Raw genomic sequence first — 24,226 nt, 5'->3', positions numbered from 1 at the left:
AGAGAGGCCACATATGAATAATAAAAGAGTTCAGGGGTGACTCTTAGGTATAATTATCAGTAGGCTTAGCTTCTTCTTTGCAGAAATAATCTTCATAGGGGTGAGCCACAAGATTGAGGGCTCAGCCTATTGAATTGTTTGTCCCCAGTGTTTGAGAGAATATCTGGAATTTCCCAGATGGGAAAGTTGAATAGTTCCTCCTTTCTCTCCAGTCCTCCAAGGGGACTTTGCAAATATTTTTCTATTCTCTGCCCCAATTACTCTGGGATATATTGGGGCATTACATTAACCAGTACAAACCAATAAGATATCACTCCCCATTCAAGATTCCATGTAATTATTGTGTTCAAGTAAACCGACCAAATAAGTTAAATTAGATAATATGCTACCCAAAATATAAATTTAACACCAAATAAACATCTCTCCCTTTGGTCTTCCACAGAGGTTGAGATTTGAAAATCTGCCATTACATTTTGATTCTACCTGCAATTTAGCTCTTACTCCAGTCAGCCTTATATTGGGTTATTTATATGGATCTGTTTGTTCCACTTCAGATGGTGAGGCCTTCAGGATCTGAGCAGCAGAGCCTAGTAGTGCCTTCATATATTCATTCAACAAGTATTGTTTGAGAAGCTATATGCTCCCAGTCCTGATACTGATTAAAAATAAAACACATTGCCTTTGTTTTCAAGGATCTTATAATCTTTCCATATGTCACATCCTGTCCTATCCCACCTTATACTCTGTTATGATGTTATGAGTTATTGTGGGAGCCCACAGAAGAAAGTATTACAGTCAGTCTGAGGAAGGCTGAAAAAGAACCATGGAGGATATGCCTGTTGACTTGGGTCTTGAAGGATGAGTAGGAGTTGGCCACATGGAGAAGATAAAACTGTACCTTAAGTAGAAGGAATGATATTACAAAGGCACAGATAGAAAGTCAGCTGTGGGCTAGGTAATTTCCTACATTATATCTTACATCTGTACTTTCTCTTCCACTTTGGCAATTATAATATCCTTTCTACTGAAGAGGAAAGTAAGGTTCAAAAAGAATGAATGACTCTAGAAAATTTTTTACAGAGCTAGGCAATGGAGTTATGAAATCAAGTCTACATTTTCTGACAAGAAATCAGGTATGTTTGTAATGTAGCCTGCACAAGGTGAATGGTGAGAAATGAGATAAGGAACAGAAATTGTGACTGGAGCATGAACGACTGAGTAAGTCAGCCCAAGGAATTTAGATTTTATCTTGTAGGCAAGTAGAAGTTGTGCAGCAAGAGAAGGACATAACCACTTTTTTGTGTGCGTTAGAAAGATAATCCTGGCACTGTCAAAGAAGATGAGGTGGTACTAGGAAATAGGTGAGATTAATCAGGCTCTCATGAAAATCCAAGCAAGACATGAGGAAGCCTGGACTAGGTGAAAATGGTAGGAGCAAAAGGGCTTGATTCAGGGACAATTCTGAAGGCAGATGCATAGGACCAATAGATGCTGTGTGGAGAGAGAAAAAAGAGAGAGAGAGAGAGATTATATAATAGATGCTCATTCAATGTTGCATTTGTTAAAGCTCACGTTAAAACTGTTTGTCTGGTCAGATACCATCCAACCCTCTACCAACCCATCTATTCATCCTTCCATCATCTGCATTATTTCACAAAGGATTTGAAAAAGCCAAGACTGCCCATTTGTTTGATGATCTTAAAGCCTAAGTCCTCAGAGTGAATTTTAAGTGAAACATTAAGCACACACACGTATTTACTATGCATTTTTGATGAGAAATAAAAGGCATAGCTCTTAAAACCTATGAACAGCACTGAAGGTAAAGGCACAGTAGCAGGTTGCAGAAGCAGTCCTCCTGTACTCTCTTCCATTAAGCTGCAGTTCAAAGGTGAGTGAGCTAGGTGCAAAAATTGACTCGCCCTTCTAAGGCCCAGGTTGATAAAGCACAAGGTAAAGTTAGGTCTCCTGGGAGCAGGGCCTGGGGGTCCATTCTGGTGACCAGAAAGATGGATGAAAATCAGAAGAGATGGTTTGCTTGGACTGAGAGTCTGCAGTCATGAAAAGGGGAGAGGGACTCATAAAGAAGAGACAAAGACAGAGACAATGAATACAGTATGCAAATTTCCCGATGGGACTAAAGGAACTTTCAAGAGTTCTTGTCTGGAAAAAGTAGAAAAGGTAATAGAAAATGAAGTCCTCTCCCGGGACCAACCCCATGAGCAAGTCCAGACAAAAAGAGTGAGGTAAAAGAACAGAGGATGTGGAATCTTTCTGTGCAATCACACACCCTTCATCCGTCCCCCTGACTTGGATTGCAGCTGCTTCTCAGAGCCCAGTTTGTGCTGGACTCTTTAACCTGCTTGGGCTGCAAATGGTGCACGTTGAAGAAGGAGCTGGAACACGCTGTGCTGGGATTTTGAGTCCAACAAGGAAGAATACGATTCAGATGCTCACTGACAGAGGAAATTCAACCACCCTCAGCGGTCATGCCAGTGGGTTTTACTCCCTGCTCTTCCTGAGACGAAGCAGAAGCCTCGTTCTTTCTTTCTTTTTTTTTTTAATCCATATGTTTTATTCATCTGTCCATAAGGTATATAAAAGAAGCATCCGACTCAAGGGTTTCACAATCACACAGTCACACTGCGAAAGCTATATCATTATACAATCATCTTCAAGAAACATGGCTACTGGAACACAGCTCTACATTTTCAGGCACTTCCCTCCAGCCTCTCTGTTATGCCTTAACTAAAAAGGTGATATCTTCATTATTTCTTAAGTGAATGTGAAAGGGAACCTGTTGCTACTTCTCCCCAGTAGTTAAGATTCTGTACATGTGTTCAGTGAAACAGAGGTTTGCCCAGTTCACTAAGCGGGCATATGGGCTGCTGTGATACTTAGCTCAATAAAATGACAAGGAAGAAGAAAAACAACTTCATGTATTCAGTCCAGTCACTGAATACATGAATGAGGTAAAATAAAAAATTATGATGAGGTAAAATGTAAAATGTAAACATTGATGCTGGCAAGAGAAAATCAGGTATATAGTTATGGGCTAATATTAAGTCCATCCTCCTTATTTTATATTTGTTAATTTTATGAAAAATAGCTTGCTCTCACTTTCTCTTTCTTTTCACTCTTTGTCTCGTTTTATTTTCCCCATATGTACAGACATACATATTTTTTTCATAAAAATTGTTATTTCCATTTTACTTTTCTGTAAAGTAAGGAGAAGGATTTATTGAAACCCAAGACTTTTATCCAATTAATAGAATGTGTAATTTTATTAAGTAACTTTGTGGGATAGAAATGACAATGTGTGATTCAAAATGGAACAATAATCCTGGAAAGCTTTATAATAATTGATGTAGGCAAATACACTTCTTTGTCACTTTTTATTGAAAAATAATATATATTGTTAAAATTGTCACATTCCCGAGAAGTAATCTTGACTCCACTTAGGATGCAAGCAATAAAAAGAGAGAAATTAAATTTTTGAAGGGAAGAGTATAATAAAAATTGATCATAATTCTCAGAAGTGTATGCAATAACTATATAGCCCTGAGGCTGGAACCAAACTCCTTCCTCCATTTCCAAAGACTGTATCTAAATAATTCTAAAAGCAGTTGTGTCTCCTCTTTTTCCCCTCCTCTTCCCCCCCCATTACCCTTAATTGTGATCTACTGAATGAATCAAAATTGAAAGGAAGTTCATCCTTATAGTGTTCAAAGCATATGTGATAAACTTCACATAGACAGATAGCGTTTTAAAAGGTTAATCATATCAGAAGTAAAAATAATATTTTGAAGTGATGCTTGAAGAAATATATGCAAAGGAACTCTTTCTTTTAAGCTACATATTGAGCCACACATTAAAGCAAAGTTCGGAAACAAGTCATCCACATTATTTCCATGTAAGAAAAAAGCTAAATTCATTTATTTTAATGAGGAATCAGTAAACCAACAGGCAAAGTGACAACTTCTTGTTTATAACTGTGATGTTATAAAATGAAGTCCAGCTCGCAGCTACTAAAATAGCAAGCGACCTTCTGTAGCTCTGACCTCCACCACTCAGTGGGGTTTTCCACCAAAGCGGCTTATTTTAGCACTCACTGTATGTTTCAGCCAACAGCGCCTTCCAAATGATAGAGTGTCTCAGACAAGGATTACACCGATAGTTTCATTAGAATCCCACATCTTGGGAATGGAGAGAGTTGAATACATCTTTCAAAACTGCTGTTTTCAGTGTCAATAGCAAGGGCGCCCATGGTTCAACCATACCCAGGCCAGAAAGCTGAGACTCAAAGCTATCGATAGCACTAGAGGGTACTGCATCTGATCTTCATTCTTTCTTTTCCTTTTTTTTTTTCTCATGAGAAAAGATGGTTTCGTCTTGGTGTACTATACCTCCTATTCATTTTCTTCCACGAAAGACTTTTTTTTTAACTTGGATAAATTCTTCTGAAAACACTATATCTCAGCCTCACTTAAAATGATTAATGAATTTTTAATTTGCCTCTTGCCTTAAGGATCTAGAGAACTGCTGAATCCTCTGTTTAGTTTATACCACCAGTGTGACAAATTCTTAGGGGACTGACTTTAAATTAATGCCAGGATAGCTCTATGGACTTGCTCAAGGCATGTTTTAAGTACCTGCATTAAGTTTTCATAATATCAAAACTCATTAGAATCCACTGTCTGAAGTGGTAACTATAATATATTGGAATAGATGGTTGAAAGGTGAAACATTTAATCAAATGCTCATTTTGCTTTTTGATAACAGACCACATGTTTGACAAGTTTCCCATCATTAATTAGAACATATCTACTCATTTGCTACCTATAAAGTGTGAACAGAAAAGACAATGTCAGATTAAAGACCTTTCTGATTTTTCTAACTTCTAACTAGAGATCATCATATATATGTATATATATATTTTTTTTTGGGGGGGGGAGGTGCATGGTCTGGGAATCAAACGAGGGTCTCCCACATGGAAAGCGGGCATTCTAACCACTGAACCACCCATGCACCTGTGAGATCATCATATTTAAAAAAAAACAGAATTGTGCTGTCAGAATGAAACCATCAGAAGCATTTAGGCTTAACATAGTGACATATTAGTGATAAGGAGCTTTCAAAGAAAAGTAGCATATTTTGCATTTAAGTACCTCAAATTATTTTAAGAAGATTTGGGGGCATAAATATCTTACAACTCATTTATTGGCTCAGTTTTGTGGCCCAATTGCTCATTATTTTGTCACCAAGCAATCAGAATAGCTACCAGTATCCTTTTCATACAAATTCTATTGCCAGCCTTTATATCAGAGAATGACATAATTGATTTTTACTTCACACAGACTTGAAGCAATAGGTTCTTAGTTCTTTAAAGAAAAGACATCTATAAAACATAAGATTATGTTGTCATTAATCTTTTAAAATGATGAAAATGTGATAAAACATAATTCATTGAAAAACAGACAAAGAAAAAGCATAATGAAAAATTTGGATACTATCAGGCAAAGATTGAATAAGCAGGATAATAAAATGGTTAATGTTTTCTAAATTTCAGGAAGCTCATGTCAGATAACATCTTAACAGAAGGTAAGAAAGCAGAAAATAAAGCAGGAATCAAAACTGAAAGAACCTACAGAGCATTCGTATTTAAGCAGAATAGACTCAAAGGGAAAAAAATTTTTACAAGCAGCCAAAACAAATTAACTATCTAAGAGGGTGCTGTTTTAAAATTTTAATAACAGAAAGCTGTTTTGGATTACAAGTGTTTTGTTTTATTGAAATAGTGCATTGTCTAATTTTTGGGAAATTGCAGTCTTCTTCCTTGAAATGAGTTTAACAAAATTGAGAAAGCATCTATTACGAAAACATTACATTTCAAAGTTAACTTGCATAGTAAAAGACTTCCTTCACAGAAACAATAAGAGAATATCAACCTACTTGAACGCCCAGGAATTGGAAGTTTCAAGGAAGTTATCAGCTGAGGGGAAAGAAGACAACATGGGCCCTTTCAGACTTGTCATTGGTGCTTTGGGACATCACTTACACTCTTAAAGTCTTTGGGTTTGGTCCTCTATCTCTAGAAGGATTTGGCAGCAGCGACATTTTCTAAGGACTATGAGTCTGAGGGCCATATGAGAATTACCCTTTGTATTGACTCATGAGGAAGAAGTCATGTAGTCTTACAGAGAAGTCTTAGTGGGGGTAAGAGCACAGCTCACAGTCTTAAAAGCGCTTGAACAGCCTCGGATAGAACAAACAAAAACAATACCATCCAGAGTCCACTAAAATCTTCCCTCGCTCTCCTTTAAAAACTGCACCTCCACACTTACTCAGAGGACAATTAGTGGGTCACAAATGATGAAGACCTAATTATGAAAATTGCTCAGGGCCATAATTAGGAATGATTTGTACTATGTGTGTTTTGTTGACACATGGATTGATTATTCATTTCTGCAGAAGCACCCCCCTCCCTTGGCCTCTACTTTTGGGAAGTTTTTACTTTTAGGACGATCTAATTCAAAGATAATCTTTAGAGACCATGTTTACAGTTTCAAACATTTAAACCCAAATTTTTAAAAGTAATTTAATTATTTAAATACTGAATTTAACGGACTGATGTTTTAAAAGAAGTATTTTCGAAGTAGTCCAGCACCAAATTGTTCCAGAATACCTGTCTGAAAACCAAATGGCAGGGACCTGATAAGTCTCATAAGTATGGCTCAGACTTAAATAGTAAATCTTTTCTCCTCAATATTGAGGGTGAAAAGGAAGCCTAAATCAACAATAAAAAAAAAGAACAACAAAAACAAAACAAAACTGCATTTGTAAATATTATGGAAATAAATCCTATACTGGTTGAAAGAGAGTATCTGTTAAGTTGGTTGTAGATCATGCTAATGGCACCAAAGTATGGTGACCTCCATCAACGTGGCAAGCAATGCTCCAAAGGCCCATGTGACATTTTCATCCTAATGGGCTTTCTCCAAAATGGGCGCTAGAAAATGGTTAATCCAGTTCCCAACCCAATCAGTGGTAAAAGAAACTCAGAGCTCCTAATGAAAGCCAATGTCAAGGCTTGGAATGTCTTCAAAGGATGACCTGCCTACAACATAACAGCTTAAAATACGATTCAATGTGGAAATTGCCAGTGGTGGCTGTTTCAGAGGTCACCTTATAAATATAAACGTTCCTGCTCCTAGAAGTCACAGGGAAAACCTCAGGAAATCTCCTTTCCTCTTCCTTACAGCAGAATATATCATAGCCACAACGGCTTTAGAAATTGAGTGTGTCAAGTGGAACTAGCTTTCTGCTAGCTTCTCAATGACACTTTTTTTGGCTGGTAGATTTTAGAATCTTCTTATGAAGATATGAATTTGGAGTAAAAAATTAATCCCAAACTAGTATCTCCAGGGAAGTCCACTAGGAAAGATCAATTTTGCACAATTTCAACTCAGAAGAGATGCTTTAGAAGATTTACTAATCTAATAAATGCTGGTACATTAGGAAAGCTGTATTAACATGTATAAGAATGTAAGGACTAATATGCATACAGGTACTATAAATAGATAAATATTTTTAAAAGTCCTTGAATTGAGTAGATAATACAAATAATCTTTACATTTAGAGCCTGGCTGGTTAGAGAGTGCTTTTGTAGACATGCCATTTAATCCAGCTGAGGGACATTTAGTCAAACCCCTTATCTTTCAAATTTGTCTTTTCAAATTACTCGAATGAGTTAAATTTGAGCAAGTTCTTGTAGTTAGAAAATGCAGAGTCAGGACTCCCAATTTCAAAGCACTTCCCATATACTGCCTGCAAAGGGTGTGTGGTTGGCGTGCAGGTGTGGGAGGGTCAGATGGCAACGGAAGCTCACAAAATGTTTTCTCTGAAGGCAAGAAGAGAAGAACTAAAGACACTGGATTTTCCTTTCCCCATACTATTTGAATGTTTTTTTCTCATGAGTTTAAACTACTTCTATCTGTTTTAAGGACAGTTGCCCCAAATTTGAATGCAATCTACATTTTGATGCAGGTACTATTAGAGGAAATACATAGTAAGTAGTTAATTTCTATTCTTGGCACAATTTCTGGATGGGTAGTTAAAATATGCATAATACATTTAAGCAGTTATAAAATATTTATCCATGAAAGCATATAGCCTTAAGACTGAATTATTTGTTTGGATTCTTTTTTTTTTTGGCTTAAAGCATGTTAGTGTTTTTATTTTTTTGAATAGTTTTATTGAGAAATATCCACACAATACAGTCCAACCATATTATACAATCAATGGCTCACAATATCATCACATAGTTGTGTATTCTTCACCACAACCATTTTTAGAACATTTGCATCACTTCAAAAAAAAGAAATAAAAAGAAGAAAAAAGAACTCATACATCCCATACCCCTTACACATTCCTTTCATTGACCTGGAGTATTTCAATCTACCCAATTTTTATTCTTTTTCTCCCCCTATTATTTATTTATTTTTTACTCATCTGTTCATACCCTGAAGAAAAGGAGCATCAGACACAAGATTTTCACAATCACACAGTCACACTGTAAAATCTATACAGTTATACAGACTTCTTCAAGAATCAGGGCTACCGGAACACAGTTAACAGTTTCAGGTACTTCCCTCCAGCCACTTCAATACACCATAAACTAAAAAGGGATATCTATGTAATGCATAAGAATAACGTCCAGGATAACGTCTTGACTCTATTTGCAATCTCTCAGCCACTGAGACTTTATTTTGTGCCATTTCTCTCTTGCCCATTTTGGTCAAGAAGGCTTTCTCATTCCCGTGATGCCATGTCCTGGCTCATCCCTAGGAGTCCTGTCCCATGTTTCCAGGGAGAGTTATAGCCCTGGGAGTCATGTCCTATGTAGGGGGGAGAGTGGTGAGTTCCCCTGCCAAGTTGGCTTAGAGAGAGAGAGAGAGGCCACACCTGAACAACAAAAGAGGCTCTCTGGGGGTGACTCTTAGGCATAATTATCAGTTTAGCTTCTTCTTTTTAGGAATATGTTTCATAGGGGTGAGCCACAAGCTTGAGGGCTCAGCCTATTGAATTGTTTGTCCTCACTGCTTAAGAGAATATCAGGCATTCCCCAAACAGGGACATTAAATATTTCCTTCTTTCGCCCCAGTCCCCCAAGGGGACTTTGCAAATACTTTTTATTCAGTGCCCAAATTACTCCCCACTACATAGCACATGACTCTCAGGAGTATAAATCTCCCTGGCAACATGGAACAGGACTCCCAGGGATATACTGGGCATCACACTAATCTGTACAAACCAACATGATCTCACATCCAATTCAAGATTTCATGTAATTACGGTGTTCAAGTAAACTGACCAAATAAGTTAAATTAGATAATGTGCTACCTAAAATATAAATTTTGCACCACATAAACATCTCTCCCTTTGGTCTCCCACAGATGTCGAAGTTTGAAAATACAGACCATATCATCCTTTTACCCAGTATTTTGATTTACCTTCATCCTATCCAGTGAGCTTCATTCATAGTTCTAGATGAAGTCTGATTGCTTTTTCTTGCCTGAGGTTCTCAATAAGTAATAATTGAAACGCCACCAACTTTTATATAATCCCCCAAAGTAAACCAACACCCATGATATCTTCCACGTTTCTCTGTTGCCTTGACAGAATAAGGTAGCATATTCAGAGACTAGATAACATACAGGCACATTCCTTGTTGTAATCTCCTCTCACTATTAATACTCAGCTTCTGTGGTACGAGAATTTAAGAAGGAGGTTTATTTCTCTTTTTGATGCTTAAAATTCTGAGCTCTATAAATAGAACGCAAAGGTACATATAACTAAATCTATGTTTAAGACCATACAGGAAGGGAGCAATGAATTCTCATTCCATTGTCTTTATCTGGGGAGAAAGTTACTAAGTAGAGCCGCTGGTTCAGGTGATGTGTATAAAAGACAACTGATTCCTTTTGCATCATAGATGATTGGAAGATTTTTTCTTCTTTTTTTTTTTTTTAATTTAAGTGTGTTGTTTGATTGACTGAATTGTCTGTTACCTCATAGACAAAATGTCAATCATCTTTCAGTTTACATGAATACCTTGCATTAAGACTATTAGTCGGGCGGGCCACGGTGGCTCAGCAGGTAAGAATGCTCGCCTGCCATGCCTGAGGACCCGGGTTCGATTCCCGGTGCCTGCCCATGTGGAAAAAAAAAAAGATTATTAGTTCCACAGAATTGAGAGTCTTGGGAAACTATTCAGCCCATCTGAGAGCTAAGGTGGGAGAGCAAAACCGAGAGGCTCCACGTGGCCTTTGTCTGCTATTCTTTAAGGTATTCTTCCTTTCCCTGTGCTCACCATCGAAAATATTTATTCCCAAAGACACACACATCCATTGTGCCAGTTTGAAGCAATATTCCAACTAACCTCCAGTTAATATTGCTATCTAAATATTAATTTGCACCTGACTTTTGCCCTTCCCTTATTTCGTGACCTTTTTCCTCCTCTGGGATTTGATAAAGCAAGGATGTAATTCCTGAAATGCTTTGTGTTTTTCTATTTGTTCACCCTCACTTTGTTTTTTATTCCCAATCGTGGGAATAAAGCATCCCTGATAAGAGACGTGGCTGGGAGGAGGACTCTTCCCCACCTTGCGGAGAGTTTGCGTTACCAGCACGCCCAGGCCTTATAAGACATAACATGCTGAATATAAATGATTTATTTTCATGTGAGTCAACCAGACGGTGAGGGCAGGAAGCACGTCTGCTTGTCCTGAGATTGGCACATTTCAAAGCTATGCTCTTGAAAGAATGACTGGGAGTAGAAGGAGTGGAATGGCCTGAGTTTTATCACCTAATTTTGTGTCCCAGGAAATTCACTCCCAGTTTCTGAACCTTAATTTCATTTTTTTTTCATTTGCACAATGGGGATAGTCTGTTCACTGCCTGCCTGAAGCTGCTGATGTGAGGCTGAAATGGACTCATATGCATGAAGGAACTTTCTGCATTTCTATACATAAAGTGTTATTAGCATCTTTAACCTAGGAAGTTTATAGCTCCTTAGGGGCACTTTTAGAAAGATAAGTTTGATTTTTCTGGGGGGCATTCCCACTTACACTCAGTTGATCATTTCCTAACCCTGATAATGTCCATGTAATTGACTTTTTGGGATTTGCACGCAGTTGCAGATACAGTTGTTTTATGGTTCTTAAACATGTGATTTTATTAAAAACGTCAAAACTCTAAGATCTTATTCTACATCGGCTGATCCAAAAACTGGCTAAAAAAATAATTTGCTTTTAAGATGACCTAACCTCAGAGAAATTATCTGGTTGCATGTATTTCATTGTTCCCTCAGAAGCCAGGAGAGTAGATTAGTCCTTCTCATAGGCAAGAGTGATGTTAAACATTACTTGGTATGATACAGCCTTGAATGCACGCATAGAGTCAGAAGGTGGCTAAAATCAGATTTACTGTTTTGCCTGTACGGGATTCTTTCTAGGACAGCTTGCCACCAGCTTGATATAGATGCCCATTAGTTAAATCAAGTAAAAAAAAAAAGTCAGCCTGAAAACTCTGAAAGCTCACGTTTGTGTAGAACACACAAGGACATCAGATAGGCAGCAAGCACCAAACAAGTATTTGTTATGATAATGCTAGATAGTTTTTGAGGGGCTCCCTTTGTTTGACAAGAGGGAATTTAGTGTAGTGGTTAAAAGAATGGGCTTTGAAGTTCCTTAGACCAGGCCTCATTTTGCTTTTTACAAGTTATATAATTTTCTGAGCCTCCATTTTTTCATCTGTAGAATGGGGATACAGATGCTTACAAAACAGGCATAGGAGGATTGTTATAGAGGCTAAATAACAGTGAGGTTAAATGCTTAGGGCAGCACTGGCACAGAGTACATGCTCAATAAAAGGTAATTATATGACCTGTAATGTTATTATTAATGAACAACTAATGAGATTGGTAGCATTGTGATAGCAATTGCATTAATATTAATAATGATGAGGCTTATGCATGCCAGCCACTGCCCTAAGAACTTATAAATAGCAACTTATCTAGTAATGAACGTAGAGACTATTCTTGCCCAGGTTTACAACTGAGCCTCAGAGAAGTCATGCAAGTTGTTCGACTCCAGAAACAAGAGTGCTTAACCACCATGCCATGCCACTGAGGCTTTCCTGCTCAATGCTAGCCATAGGAACTCAGTGTTTTAGTGAAATGAGTGGCAGTTTTTCGGATGGTGTGGGAAATAATAGTGTATTGCATGACTGCGGCTCATCATAAATAACCTAGATTCAAGAAACCCACAGAAGGAGTTCATGTCCACTAGATGGCGTTGCTGTTTTAACATAACATGTGCCAAGCCAATATTTTGGCTCCAGAGTCTGCCAAATTTGGGAGCATCCCTAAAAGTCTGATGGAAGAGGCCATCACCATTTAGAGCATATCTAAAAATCTCCAAAGACTAAACGTAACTTGAAATAATTAAGAAAAATGCATTCTATTTCAGTTGGGGTGTCATTGCCTGTTTAGAAAATCTGCATGACTTTTGCAATTATCTGGTCCAAATGCGTCAGTTCATAGTTAAGTAAACCGAGAGCCAGAGAAGAAAAGGATAACTCGTATCTGATAGTTTGGCTGAAGTTGTCTCTCTACAATACCATCTACTGATGCTAAACCACAAAGAACTGATTTCTGAACCCATAGAAGACTTTCCTTTTGGATCTAGAGATGGATGATTGCCCGACAATTCCAACTTAATTTTTGTTTTACCAGGACTTAAACATGTTCCAAATCAATAGTAGAATCGGGCACTTAGATTTTAAATAAGATAAAAGCAGAAACCGGTGCCTATTTTTTTTACATGCCGTTTTGGAAAGACTGAATGACAACAAAAATCTTTCCTATTGGTTGGCAATACGGCTTGTAGAAACTAAACCAAAATCAGATAGAAGGCTGAGCACAAGGATTCTGGAACTAGGCTGCCTGCACTGGAGCCTGGCTTTATCATTTAGCAACCATTGGACCATTTTTAGTGACACCTTTAAGCCTCTGTTTGTGCATCTGTACAATGGGATTAATAATTTCACTTATAAAATGTTGGTGAAAAGTAAATGTGTGTGAAGTGCGTGTGATATAGTACAAAACTTAATTAAGAATAACAATATTAATGAATATTTCTGTGATGGTTAGTCTTCTATGTCTCCACTGCGGATGTTATGACAGATGCTTTATCAACAATTTTTTTACTCGCTATTACTTGCTTGCTAAAAGAAAGAAATAACATATTGGGTTTATAACTGTGTTACATTTCTTCTTCCTCAACCAGATTGTACAAGCAGACAAGAATATGTCCATGATTTTCCTTAAGTGTTCGCATTCACTTAATTTAACACACCTGCAAGCTTTAGCCTCCTATTTCCAGGATAGACTAAGAAGGTGACCCGAGTATGTGGTATACAAAAAATAACAGCTAACAGCTACCGAGCATCAGTCGGGTACCAAACATTGCTCTGCTTTATAGTTATTAACTCATTTAATTCTTACAACAACCTATGAGCTACATACTAATATTTCCCCCTTTTTAAAGATGAACGAACTGGGATTTAGAAACTTGCTCCAGCTGAAATAATTTGCCACAGAGGTAAGATTTGACTCCTGTGGCCTGATTTTTAGCCACACTTCTGTGCCACCTTTCAGAGAAGGATGTGAGGAGACCCCAAAGGTTTGGAGCTTTCTCTTCCAGTACACTAAATTCTACAGGAAAGCCTGGCATAGCCTCTGTTTGGGTAGCTTTTTCCATACTCCATACAATTCTGCTACCCAGGAGGGTAACGTGTTAAGCCTGCGTCAGTGTTTTTACTGCATCTAGTTAATGAGATTAAGCAAACTCCTGAATTTAACAGGGTAAAACAGAGTTGTGATAGGTTAAAGAGGCAATGCCCAGGCACCCTTGAAGACCACTCCTGAGGAAGGGGAGGACATTCCAGACAATGGGGTCGGGATGTCGATGCAATCATGCCTGCGATTGGTCCCTACTCATAGGAGTTTATGTGCTTCTCTTATGCCCTGTAATATTCCAGACTACACTCTTTTCACTGCCAATAATTCAGACTCTATTCACATGTAGACTTCTTGAATTCACCCTCAGCAGTCTTCTGCTGTACTCATCACCTTTACAAAGAAGGAAACTGAGGTACAGTGTGCTTACGGTTTGTCCTCAGTTGTCTGAGAGGGAGAGCTGGAACCCTGTTCATTCAGTCGTACCAAACAGTATCTATACGCCTTAGGTATTTCACTTTGAATAGCATCACTTTGAATCCTTGCTGAACTATCCTAGATTTTATCATTAACATTTTTCCTTCAGTGGTAAACCCAAATTCAACGGATGACATCTTCCTATTTATCATTTGTTTTTTCTTCCTTTATTTGAAATACATTTCATAGGATGGGACGACCACAGTATTATTACTAAAATGTATTCTAAAATCATTTATCTCATGAGAAGCTACGGATGCCAAGTAATTCATCTTAGACCTAAGCAAATGACCCTAGGAAATAGGGCCAGGGCAACTTCAAAACAGAATTTTCAGAAATGAACTGGGAAGAGCGTTCCACTTACCGATTTCCGTCATTGTGACCCCTGGCGCTAACTGCCCGTTGTTGAATGAGCTATAGGTAAACAAGTTGGGTACGGATGTGAGGTCATAGAGGGGTTCCTGCTTTATCTGTTTGATTCCAGTCATGTCAAGTCCCGACTGATCGGGCGACGGCTGGCCCGAATCCACGTTGTAATAACCCTCCGACTTGGGCAGGTCGATGACGTGCCCGTTGGCGTAAGTGCCGCTGGTCTCGTTGCTCAGGCTGCTCAGGCCGTTGCTGAGGCTGCTGCTGTACACCCTGGCCAGCGCCTCTGCCTCCCCGCTCTGCTGCTGCCGCTGCTCCTGCAGCCGTTGCTGGTGCTTCTGCACTTCGGCATAGAGGCTGTCCCGCTGCTTCTTGGACATCCTCCCGAACTTCACAGCTGGGTTGGAGAGAAAAGCAGAAAACAACACTTGTGGTTATTGGTTTCAAGAGCCATCTCAAATCGCCAAGGTCAAGGATGGTTGCCCACCTTGACAGGAAATGCACAAACTCTCAACCTTATAACCCAAGAGTCCATTCATTGACCTTTTGACAAAAGGTTATATTTTGTGGGTACCCGTGCTGGTTTGAAACTATTATGTTTCATATCAGAATAGTCATGTTTTAATCCTGATTCAGTCTTGTGGGGAGACTCTGATTGGATTACTCCATGGAGATGTGACAAGCCCAATTATGGGTGTTGGCTTTTGATTAGATGGAGATGTGACTTCACTCATTCAAGGTGGATCATGATTAGTTTACTGGAGTCCTTTAAAAGGGGAAACACTTTGGAGAAGCCTCAGATGCAGACACTTGGAGAACAGGCATTTCAGAGCTGACCCAGGCAGACATTTGGAGATGCAGAAAAGAAACATCCCTGGGGGAGCTGTTTGAAACCAGAAGCCAAAGACCTTGGTAGATGCCAGTCATGTGCCTTCACAGCTGACGAGCTGTTCCGGACCCGCTGGTCTTTCTTGAGCCAAGGTATCTTTTCCTGGATACCTTTTTATAGCCTTACAACTGTAAACTTGCAACTTAATAAATTCCCTTTTAAAAAGCTGTTTCATCTTTAGTATATTGTATTCTGGCAGATTTACAAACTGAAACATTACCTGTATTAGTTTATGTTCATAGTGAGAATTGAACCTAAGCAAGGAAGAGGTAAAAACTTATGTACGCATTTGTTTCCTTGAAGGAAGAAGGCATGTTTCCTTGTTCTCCATAACTGTTGAAAAAAAAACAGACAACAAGACTACCAAATTGTATGTGCTATTGAAATGTCAACCAACACTCACTATTATTAGCTTTCTGTAATTCCCCCCTAAACATTGGGATTACTAGGTCGTCAGAATCCTATCATCATCACATTTCAGTGTACTCACTTGCAGACCTATTTTCTAAATAGTTTGTTGGCTGAAACCAAGAGTGTGGGCAAGGCTGATAAGCACAGTTTAAGTAAACTATGTCGTTATTTTTTGCCTTCAACTGGCTTTAGGGATCAGATGAAAAGAATCTTTGGAAAATAGCAATTTTGTACATTCAATGTCCAGAAAATGAGCCAATAGTAAGCCCTTGCTCTCATTTAACACCCCATCCCCAACACACACACACAAACACACAAGTTTTTCTTTGGCCATTTGGAGGGAAAAAAAGAGAAAAAGCTCTGCAAGTGGTCACCGAGTAGTATAAAGAGGCTTTCTCTTGAATGTGGGGCTTTCTAACTTAGGGGGCTTAACCTCCTGAACTCTTTTATGAATACTGACATTTTCCCTCCCAAGCTGTCAGCTATGGTGTCAGGCAGTGCACACCCTGAGTCAAGAAGTCACCTTGTCTGATTCACCAAGCCCTATGTTTTTCAGATGTTAATGGTGGTGACTATGATAAACTTGGAAGTTCCCATCAAAGTTTCTTTTCTCTTTTATTTTGCAACAAAGTTAATATCACTTACTGGTGCTGGGAGTTCAAAGAATGTAGAAAGGAAGAAGTGGAGGATAGAAAGTGGTTCGATTCCTGTCACCAGGGTTAGTGCTTTTCTGAACACAGCTAAGCAGTGAGGTGCTTAAGAACTGTCCAGAAGGTGGTACCCATAGAGGAAATTCTTGCTGTGAAAGAGACTGCCATTCGACCCCTTCTCTTCCTCCAATATTCATTTTCCTCTTCTTCCTCTGGTTATAGAGCCACCACATTTTGTCTGCACACAGGCTGTTCAGAATAGAGACTGTGGCCAGCTGTAGTTATGCGATTATATGGTTAACAGGAAGAAAACAGCGGTGCTGGATACACATCTGGGAAGCATCCATTAAGGCTGAGGCGTGCCAGTTTCCTCCTTGCTGCGAGTGTGGATGTGAGGGTTGGACTTGGAGCACTGCAAACTCTTCCTATTCCCCTTTGGTTTTTCTTAAAATCCTATGTCTGGCATCCTGACACTGCCTAAGCAGGAAAATGAAGTGGTAATTATTCAATCATTTTTTCTGAATGAAGGCAGGCAATCTGGTTAATTCAGACCAAATTCCCTTTTCCAACTTAGCTGTCATTTTTATAGGGTCTTGAATCATTTGGTTCATTGCATATAACCTTGTTTGCAGAGACACTGTCTATATTAGATACTCTTTCTCAAGACAGATTTCTATTTTTATTAATTACAGTGATATTTCCAGTTTGCTCATGCACAGAATTCTATAGATAACTGCTAGTGGAAAGTTTTCCTTGTACCTCTATTATTACATCTTTTCAAATAATTTACTATATATCATTTTCTAGGAAGAATTACTTTCTGTCTAAGAAGAAATAAACCATGATATATTTTGATTCAGAAAGAGATTTTTTTTTCCCTGCAAGAAAGTAATGTGGCATGCTTTTTTATTTGCTGACCCCCTTTCCTTTGCATTCATGCAGATTTAGATTAGTTCTTTGTTGCAGAGCTATGGAGGTGAATATAAAATCTGCATTTACGCTTAATAGAGCTTAATAGATTGCAATTTTTGTTTTGGCAGGGGTAGATATATTTTTCTGATTTATTTTAATTGAATAGTTTTGCATTTAATTGTTTACAATTTATAGGGAGAAGGAATTGAGAATGAGAGATATTTTTTACCATGGAGGCAGAGATGTTGTATCTCTTTTTAAATCCCTTTCCATTTAATCTTTACTTTAGATTTCTGTGCACTGCCTGCTCTATGTTTAGGTTAACTATACCTTGTGGTGGATTGATTGCATTAACGATCCTGGCTTCTTTCCCCTATTTCCATGCTCTTTGCCAGGTAACTCTGCAGGACTATTTCATTCTGTGGGGCATCCTGCCTCACTTTTCTTACCCAGGTCATGTGACCTGCTATGGGCCAATGGTATATTGACAAATGTGATACAGCAGAGGGTTGACATCTTGCTGTGTGGTTGGGCTTCTCTCCATGACAAGGACACGACATGCCTGAGCTGACTTACTGGAGGATGAGATGGTTGAAGCAGAGCTGAGCCACCACAGACGCCCCCAGGCAAGGTGCTTCTAAGATCAGCAGAGCCACAGCAGTGACTCACAGCTGGTGGCAGATGCATGAAGGACCTCAGCCAAAACTCTGAACTTAACAATTTTAGGTTCAGAATTCTGCCGTTAACCCTTGACCTCATAATCAAAGCTAACAACGTCAATTAAGTATGCTGATGGGACCTCTGCCCCAGTGAACGTCGAGAAACTTTCTACTGAACTTTCCTGACGTATAAATAAGTCCCTATTTGGGAATACATTTGTTGTATTGATAGGCCTATTTTATCAGAGGCTACGCTACTATTGTATTTTCAATTATTAGCATTCTTCTTACCACTATCCGTTAAACAGATGGCACATATTTTAAGTTTTTATCACTCTCAAACTTGAATTATTCTGTTACTGAGAGTCACTTGCGTATAGAGAAAGCCTCTTGTTAAACTGCTAGTGCTCAAAGAAATTACCGCAATTCTGTCCACGTTCCAAGTGCTTTACAAATATTCAATGGTGATGGCATTTGCTTATGATATGCTCTTAACCTGCGTTTTGATTCCATACTAGCAAAGAATGATTTTAAACAAAAGTATTGGAAACCATTTCGTATGTATTTGGATTGTGAGATTCTAAATGGAATGGAAGTTTTCAGAGTAAATACTTAAAAAACAAACTTATTGCCTCTTCAAAGATTTCCACTTACATGACACCCAGCATGTATTTTTGGCTTCAAAATAACCCGATTGTATAACAATCATCTATGACTTTTAATAAAACATTTTAGAGATTATTTTATTTCACTATCTTTACTTGTACCATTCTTTATATTTATGTTTTACTCTCTACTAATGAAACTGGTCTTAAAATTTAACTCCTTTCAACTTTGAAGATGTCCCCCCCCGCTTTTTTTTTAGTGCTCGCAGTTCTGTTAAAGAAATCTGATTCAACCTATTTAATCCTGTTCTTCATTATTTTAAAATCTTATCTCTCACTTCCTCTAACTTTTTGTCCAATAGAGCTTTCTGAGATGAGGAAATGTCCTCTGTGCTTTACAGTGTGGTCACCACAAGCCACAAGCAGTTACTGAGGAACTGAAATACAGTTAGTGTAACTAAAAAACTGAATATTAAAATGTATTAAATTTTACTTAATTTTAATTTTAACTTAAGTAGTGGCTAGTGGATAATATACTAGATAGTACAAGTTCTTAACAGAAGAAGTCTAATTTGCAAAACCTGTCCTTGGAGGGCAGTTTCCAATCCTTCAGAGATAAAATACTTGTAAGGACACATATCATATTTTTCAAGCTTAGTGTATGGGATCCAATTTCTTCCTATTGATGCTGAACCCTTTCCTGAACTTTCAGTTTACAGAGGCACAATTGGAAACAGTATACACTGAAGATCCCTTCAATGCAGAGACTGAACCTAACATTTGTGAAGGGTCCAATTAAAAGGATAATAAATAAGAAGGCAGAAGAAGATTCAGTGGGTATGTCCTTGCAATAAACTCACATACACACAGAGATATGCACACCTTCACCTTTTAATACACATAAACCACCACGTTATGTGTTGCAAGTAGATTTGATTTTTGGTTCTTTGCCTAAGCCAAATTTTAATAACTTTGCTATTGCCAAGTTTGTCTACTCGTATATATGCCATTGCTAAAAACACTATAGAAATAGAAATTCAGGACAGAATGAACGTTCAAGGATTTCAGAAGTCAGGTCAAGCTATTTTCGAATAGCTGTGTTGTTTCAGTGACCAGCCTTGGTGAAAGAAACATTCTTGGAGCCAGGATTAACTAACAGAGAACAAATGCAAATATCAAAATGAAGATGCCATTTATCCCTAAGGGAGGGGTGAATAGTAAAAAGGATTTAGGTGTAGGGACTTCTTATCTTAGCTACTAGTATTGCTGCTAAAACACTTTGAGAATATTTGCTTTATCGATCGAAGGTAGTGATCATAAATATGCAACAACAACAAAAAAAACACCCACCTCCCATTCTTGAGTGCTTACTAGATATAGCTGATCAATCATAACTTCAGGACTCTTGAATCCTTCAATACTGCATACTGGGTATTACTTATCGATAGGACACAAAACCAATTCAGCATTTCTGGTATTAATATGGCTTATTTGATATAAGCTGCCCTTTAAAATCCAGTTTCAGATCAATATCCCTCCGTATGACACAGGGAGAAGATGCTTCCATCCCCTCCACTAAGAAAGAGTCATTCCTTTCTTCTGCTTGGATCCCTTCTTCTCCTTATTCTCAACCACTACTCCCACCCCCAATCATTTCTCCTCCTCATTATTTGACATGAGACATGCTTAGGAAGCATTTTGGAAGATGTTCCCGGGATCCTCAGGATTGTCTCTGGACCTAAAGTTAAGATGGATCAGTATCCTTAATCCTCTGTCTTTAGACACAGTAGTGCTTTTATTGGCATAGAGATTTAGGTGTTGCAGTGTATTTCTACACCCATTCCCCCCCGCTGAAAGTAGAATGTGGGTCTAACCATTAAGTGCCCACCCCCATTCCAACATATTTGTGTCATGGGATTTTTACAATCTCCTAGTTAGTCTACACCCATTCCCCCCCGCTGAAAGTAGAATGTGGGTCTAACCATTAAGTGCCCACCCCCATTCCAACATATTTGTGTCATGGGATTTTTACAATCTCCTAGTTAGTCGATGGCACCAGATCTGGTGAGTCTGCCTTGGCCCCTGTGTTAGTTAGATTCAGTTGTCAACTTGGCCAGGTGAGCATACCTAGTCTTGTTGCTGCGATCATAAGCCAGTGGTATGTGAACCTCATCTGTTGCCAATTACATATGCAGTCAGCTAGGAGGCGTGTCTGTTGCAATGAGTGACGTTTGACTTGATTGGCTGGTGCTTAAATGAGAGATCGCAACAACGTAGCACAGCTAAGCAGCTCGGCATTCCTCATCTCAGCATTTGCAGCTCAGCCGAGGCCTTTGGAGATGCAGAAAGAATTCACCCCGGGGAAAGATGTTGGAACCCAGGGGCCTGGAGAGAAGACCAGGAGAGACCATCCTGTGCCTTCCACATAAGAAAGAACCTCAGTGGAAAGTTAGCTGCCTTTCCTCTGAAGAACTAACAAAATAAATCCCCTTTTATTATAAGCCAATCCATCTCTGGTGTGTTGCATTCCAGCAGCTAGCAAACTAAAACAGCCCCTATACCCATCCCTTGCCTACTGATCCTGTTTACTGGCATAGACCCATAAGACCTACCCATCCAGAAGAGATACTTCCTTTTGTTGTAGGAATAAATCACAAAAAGAAATACCCAATGGCTTATTCTTTTTACACAATTATTAATGGGGCTTTTCAGATGCTGTCAATTGATATGCTGCCTTTATATGGCAGATATGAAATACATAACCATCAACTCAAATTCTCATGTGATTTCACTAAATAAATCCTAGGGAAAACCACTTAACCCCCACCCTTTACTTTCTATGCCTTAGTTATGTGGAAGTGCAGAGTGCTATAAATTTATCCTAGGAGTAAATCTGTGTGATTAGCAAGCTTAGACCAACAAACAAACAAACAAAAAAACCCCAGTTAGTTAATGAATGGAAAGTTATGGAAACATACCACTCCATAATTTTAGAAACTACCTATGAGCTGAAGGGCTCAAGGTAGGAGTCTTTCTTTTTGTCAAACTTTTCTTATTGGTGTACTCTTGTATAAAGACACATTTAGACTAGATAGATTGAGAACTTGAGAAAAGGTAAGCAAAAATTCAGAGTATAATTATTTGGAAGAGGTAAGCTAAGAAGTAAGTAGTTTGTATGTTTGGGTCTCAGGATTTATGCCAAGCTGAATTTATCCAAATGGCAAAAAGGCTTCATGTTTCAATTAATAACTAGCAAAATCCCTTTATATACTCAGCAGTACATGCTGATTAAATACAGTTCTTTAAAACCTAGATTGAAAAAAAAAATTGGTTCACATTGCCTTGAACTTCACCAGAGGAAATTTAACCAGAGCACAAAATCCACAGTGATTTATAGAAAGAGGGCACAGTGTCACAGGCATTGTCTTTTCCAGGTCTTTGGTATAGAAGAATTCCATGGTTCAGTCAACAAACATTCAGGAGCCTGTTTTAGACCCAGCTCTGAGGATGCAGTGGGAACAAGGCAGAGAGAGCCCAAACACCCGGCTGCTTAAAATTTGGGGCAGGAGGGCTGTGGCCAATGTCAGTGGGGAACAGTCCAGATGAATGCCTAAAAATGGAGTCAAACCTAGGTGAGACTAATTGTTCATCTTGATTGAATTTATTTGTTCTCTTCCATTAATCTAAGACATTTCTACTGGGGAGCCAAACTGTGTGCTTGGGCTGTGGGTGAAGATGGAGTGCATAGGTGCATCATGTTCTGAGTAGGACACTTCACCCACCTGCCCTTCTAAGACTTGAACTTTTGCTATGGCATTTGCAATCATCAGTATGGGCTCTGATAAATCCAAATCCTTATCTAGGTAGCATTGACCAGCCAATGGAGCTTCTGCATTTCCTATAGAAGCATTTTCTGCTCCATAGCGTCATCACAACTTGTGCACCCAGAACGCCTACCTGATAGTGAGGTAATCACTTTGGATGCAAAATTTAAAGGTGGCCAAAAAAGTCAGAAATCCAAATTAACGTGTTCTGGTTTGCTTGGGATTTTCCCCATATTTATGCTGGAAGTTTTATGTCACAAGAAACCATCATATAGTATTATGAAGCTACAGTGGTCAAAACAGCATGGTACTGGCATAAAGATAGATATATTGACCAATGGAATTGAATAGAGTGCTCAGATATAGACCCTTCCATCTATGGACAATTGACCTTTGATGAGGCAATCAAGCCAATTCACCTGGGACAGAACAGTCTCTTCAATAAATGGTGCCTGGAGAACTGGATATCCATATGCAAAAGAATGAGAGAGGACCTGTATCTCACACCCTATACAAAAGTTAACTCAAAATGGATCAAAGACCTAAACATTAGATCTGAGACCATAAAACTGTTAGAAGAAAATGTAGAGAAATATCTTATAAATCTTATACTTGGAGGCAGTTTTCTAGACCTTACACCCAAAGCAAGAGCATTGAAGAAATAAATAAATAAATGGGAACTCCTCAAAATTAAACACTTTTGCACATCAAAGAATTTCATCAAGAAAGTAAAAGTCTACAGAATGGGAGACAATATTTGGAAATGACATATCAGATAAAGGTCTAATATGCAGAATTTATAAAGAGATTGTTTAACTCAACAACAAAAAGATGGCCAACCCAATTACAAAAGGGCAAAAGACTTGAACAGACACTTCTCAGAAGAGGAAATACAAATGGCCAAAAGGCACATGAAGAGATGCTCAACTTCCCTGGCTATTAGAGAAATGCAAATCAAAACCACAAAGAGATATCATCTCACACCCACCAGAATGGCCAATTTCAATAAAACAGAAAAAAAAAGAAGAAACCACCCATCTGCAGACACACCAGAATGGTGGGACACACCCATAGCCTGAGCCTACAAGGCTTTCACTTTACTTGGTTAGCACAGGGAGCACCATGAGTTACAGGAAAGTCTTTCTTTTCATATTAATTCATATACAGTACTATATTTTTATATATTCTGTCTTTTCCTCTTAATATACTATCAGTACTATGGTTTACTTCTCAACTTCTTGCTAATTCCCTTGTCTAGAATTGTACCAGGGCTTGAATAGACTGGCAAAGCTTTCATCTGAAAGCATTTAAATAAAAAAATAGAAAGCCAGTGTCTTACCATCTCTTGACATTCCAAGGGCAAGACACTTCTGCAGTCGGCAGTGTTGGCAACGGTTTCTGTTGGTTCTGTCAATTAAACAGTTTCTCTGCCTAGGGCAGGAATAAGAGGCATTGTTTTGCTGGCTCCTCCTAAAGAATCCCTGGGAGGGGGGAAAAGATCAGAGGGAAATAGATTTATAAGAAGGGAAGCAAAGATAACATTAACATATTCATTTGCTACATTTTCTACAGTGAATGCAACTGAGTTCAATTTTTAAATTCTTTGTCTACCTCTCCTCGAGTAGCATACAA

General features: G+C 38.6%; 1 protein-coding gene across 1 annotated transcript in view; it reads right to left on the bottom strand.

Moving 5' to 3' along the window:
- RORB (RAR related orphan receptor B) overlaps positions 1–23,961 on the bottom strand; it is a 46,437-nt gene extending 22,476 nt beyond the window's left edge. The window contains exons 1-2 of the mRNA XM_077134902.1: positions 23,934–23,961; positions 14,640–15,041 (exon numbers count right to left, since the gene is read on the bottom strand). Coding sequence (XP_076991017.1) covers positions 14,640–15,041; positions 23,934–23,946 — 415 coding nt within the window. The 5' untranslated portion in view covers positions 23,947–23,961. The remainder of the gene's footprint in view (positions 1–14,639; positions 15,042–23,933) is intronic.
- Between the last annotated feature and the right edge of the window lie 265 nt (positions 23,962–24,226).

The sequence above is a fragment of the Tamandua tetradactyla genome, chromosome 2 (assembly GCF_023851605.1).
Source record: "Tamandua tetradactyla isolate mTamTet1 chromosome 2, mTamTet1.pri, whole genome shotgun sequence".
NCBI lineage: Eukaryota > Metazoa > Chordata > Mammalia > Pilosa > Myrmecophagidae > Tamandua > Tamandua tetradactyla.
The sequence above is the reverse complement of the archived record's forward strand: the minus strand, read 5'-3'. Positions and strand labels throughout refer to the sequence as shown.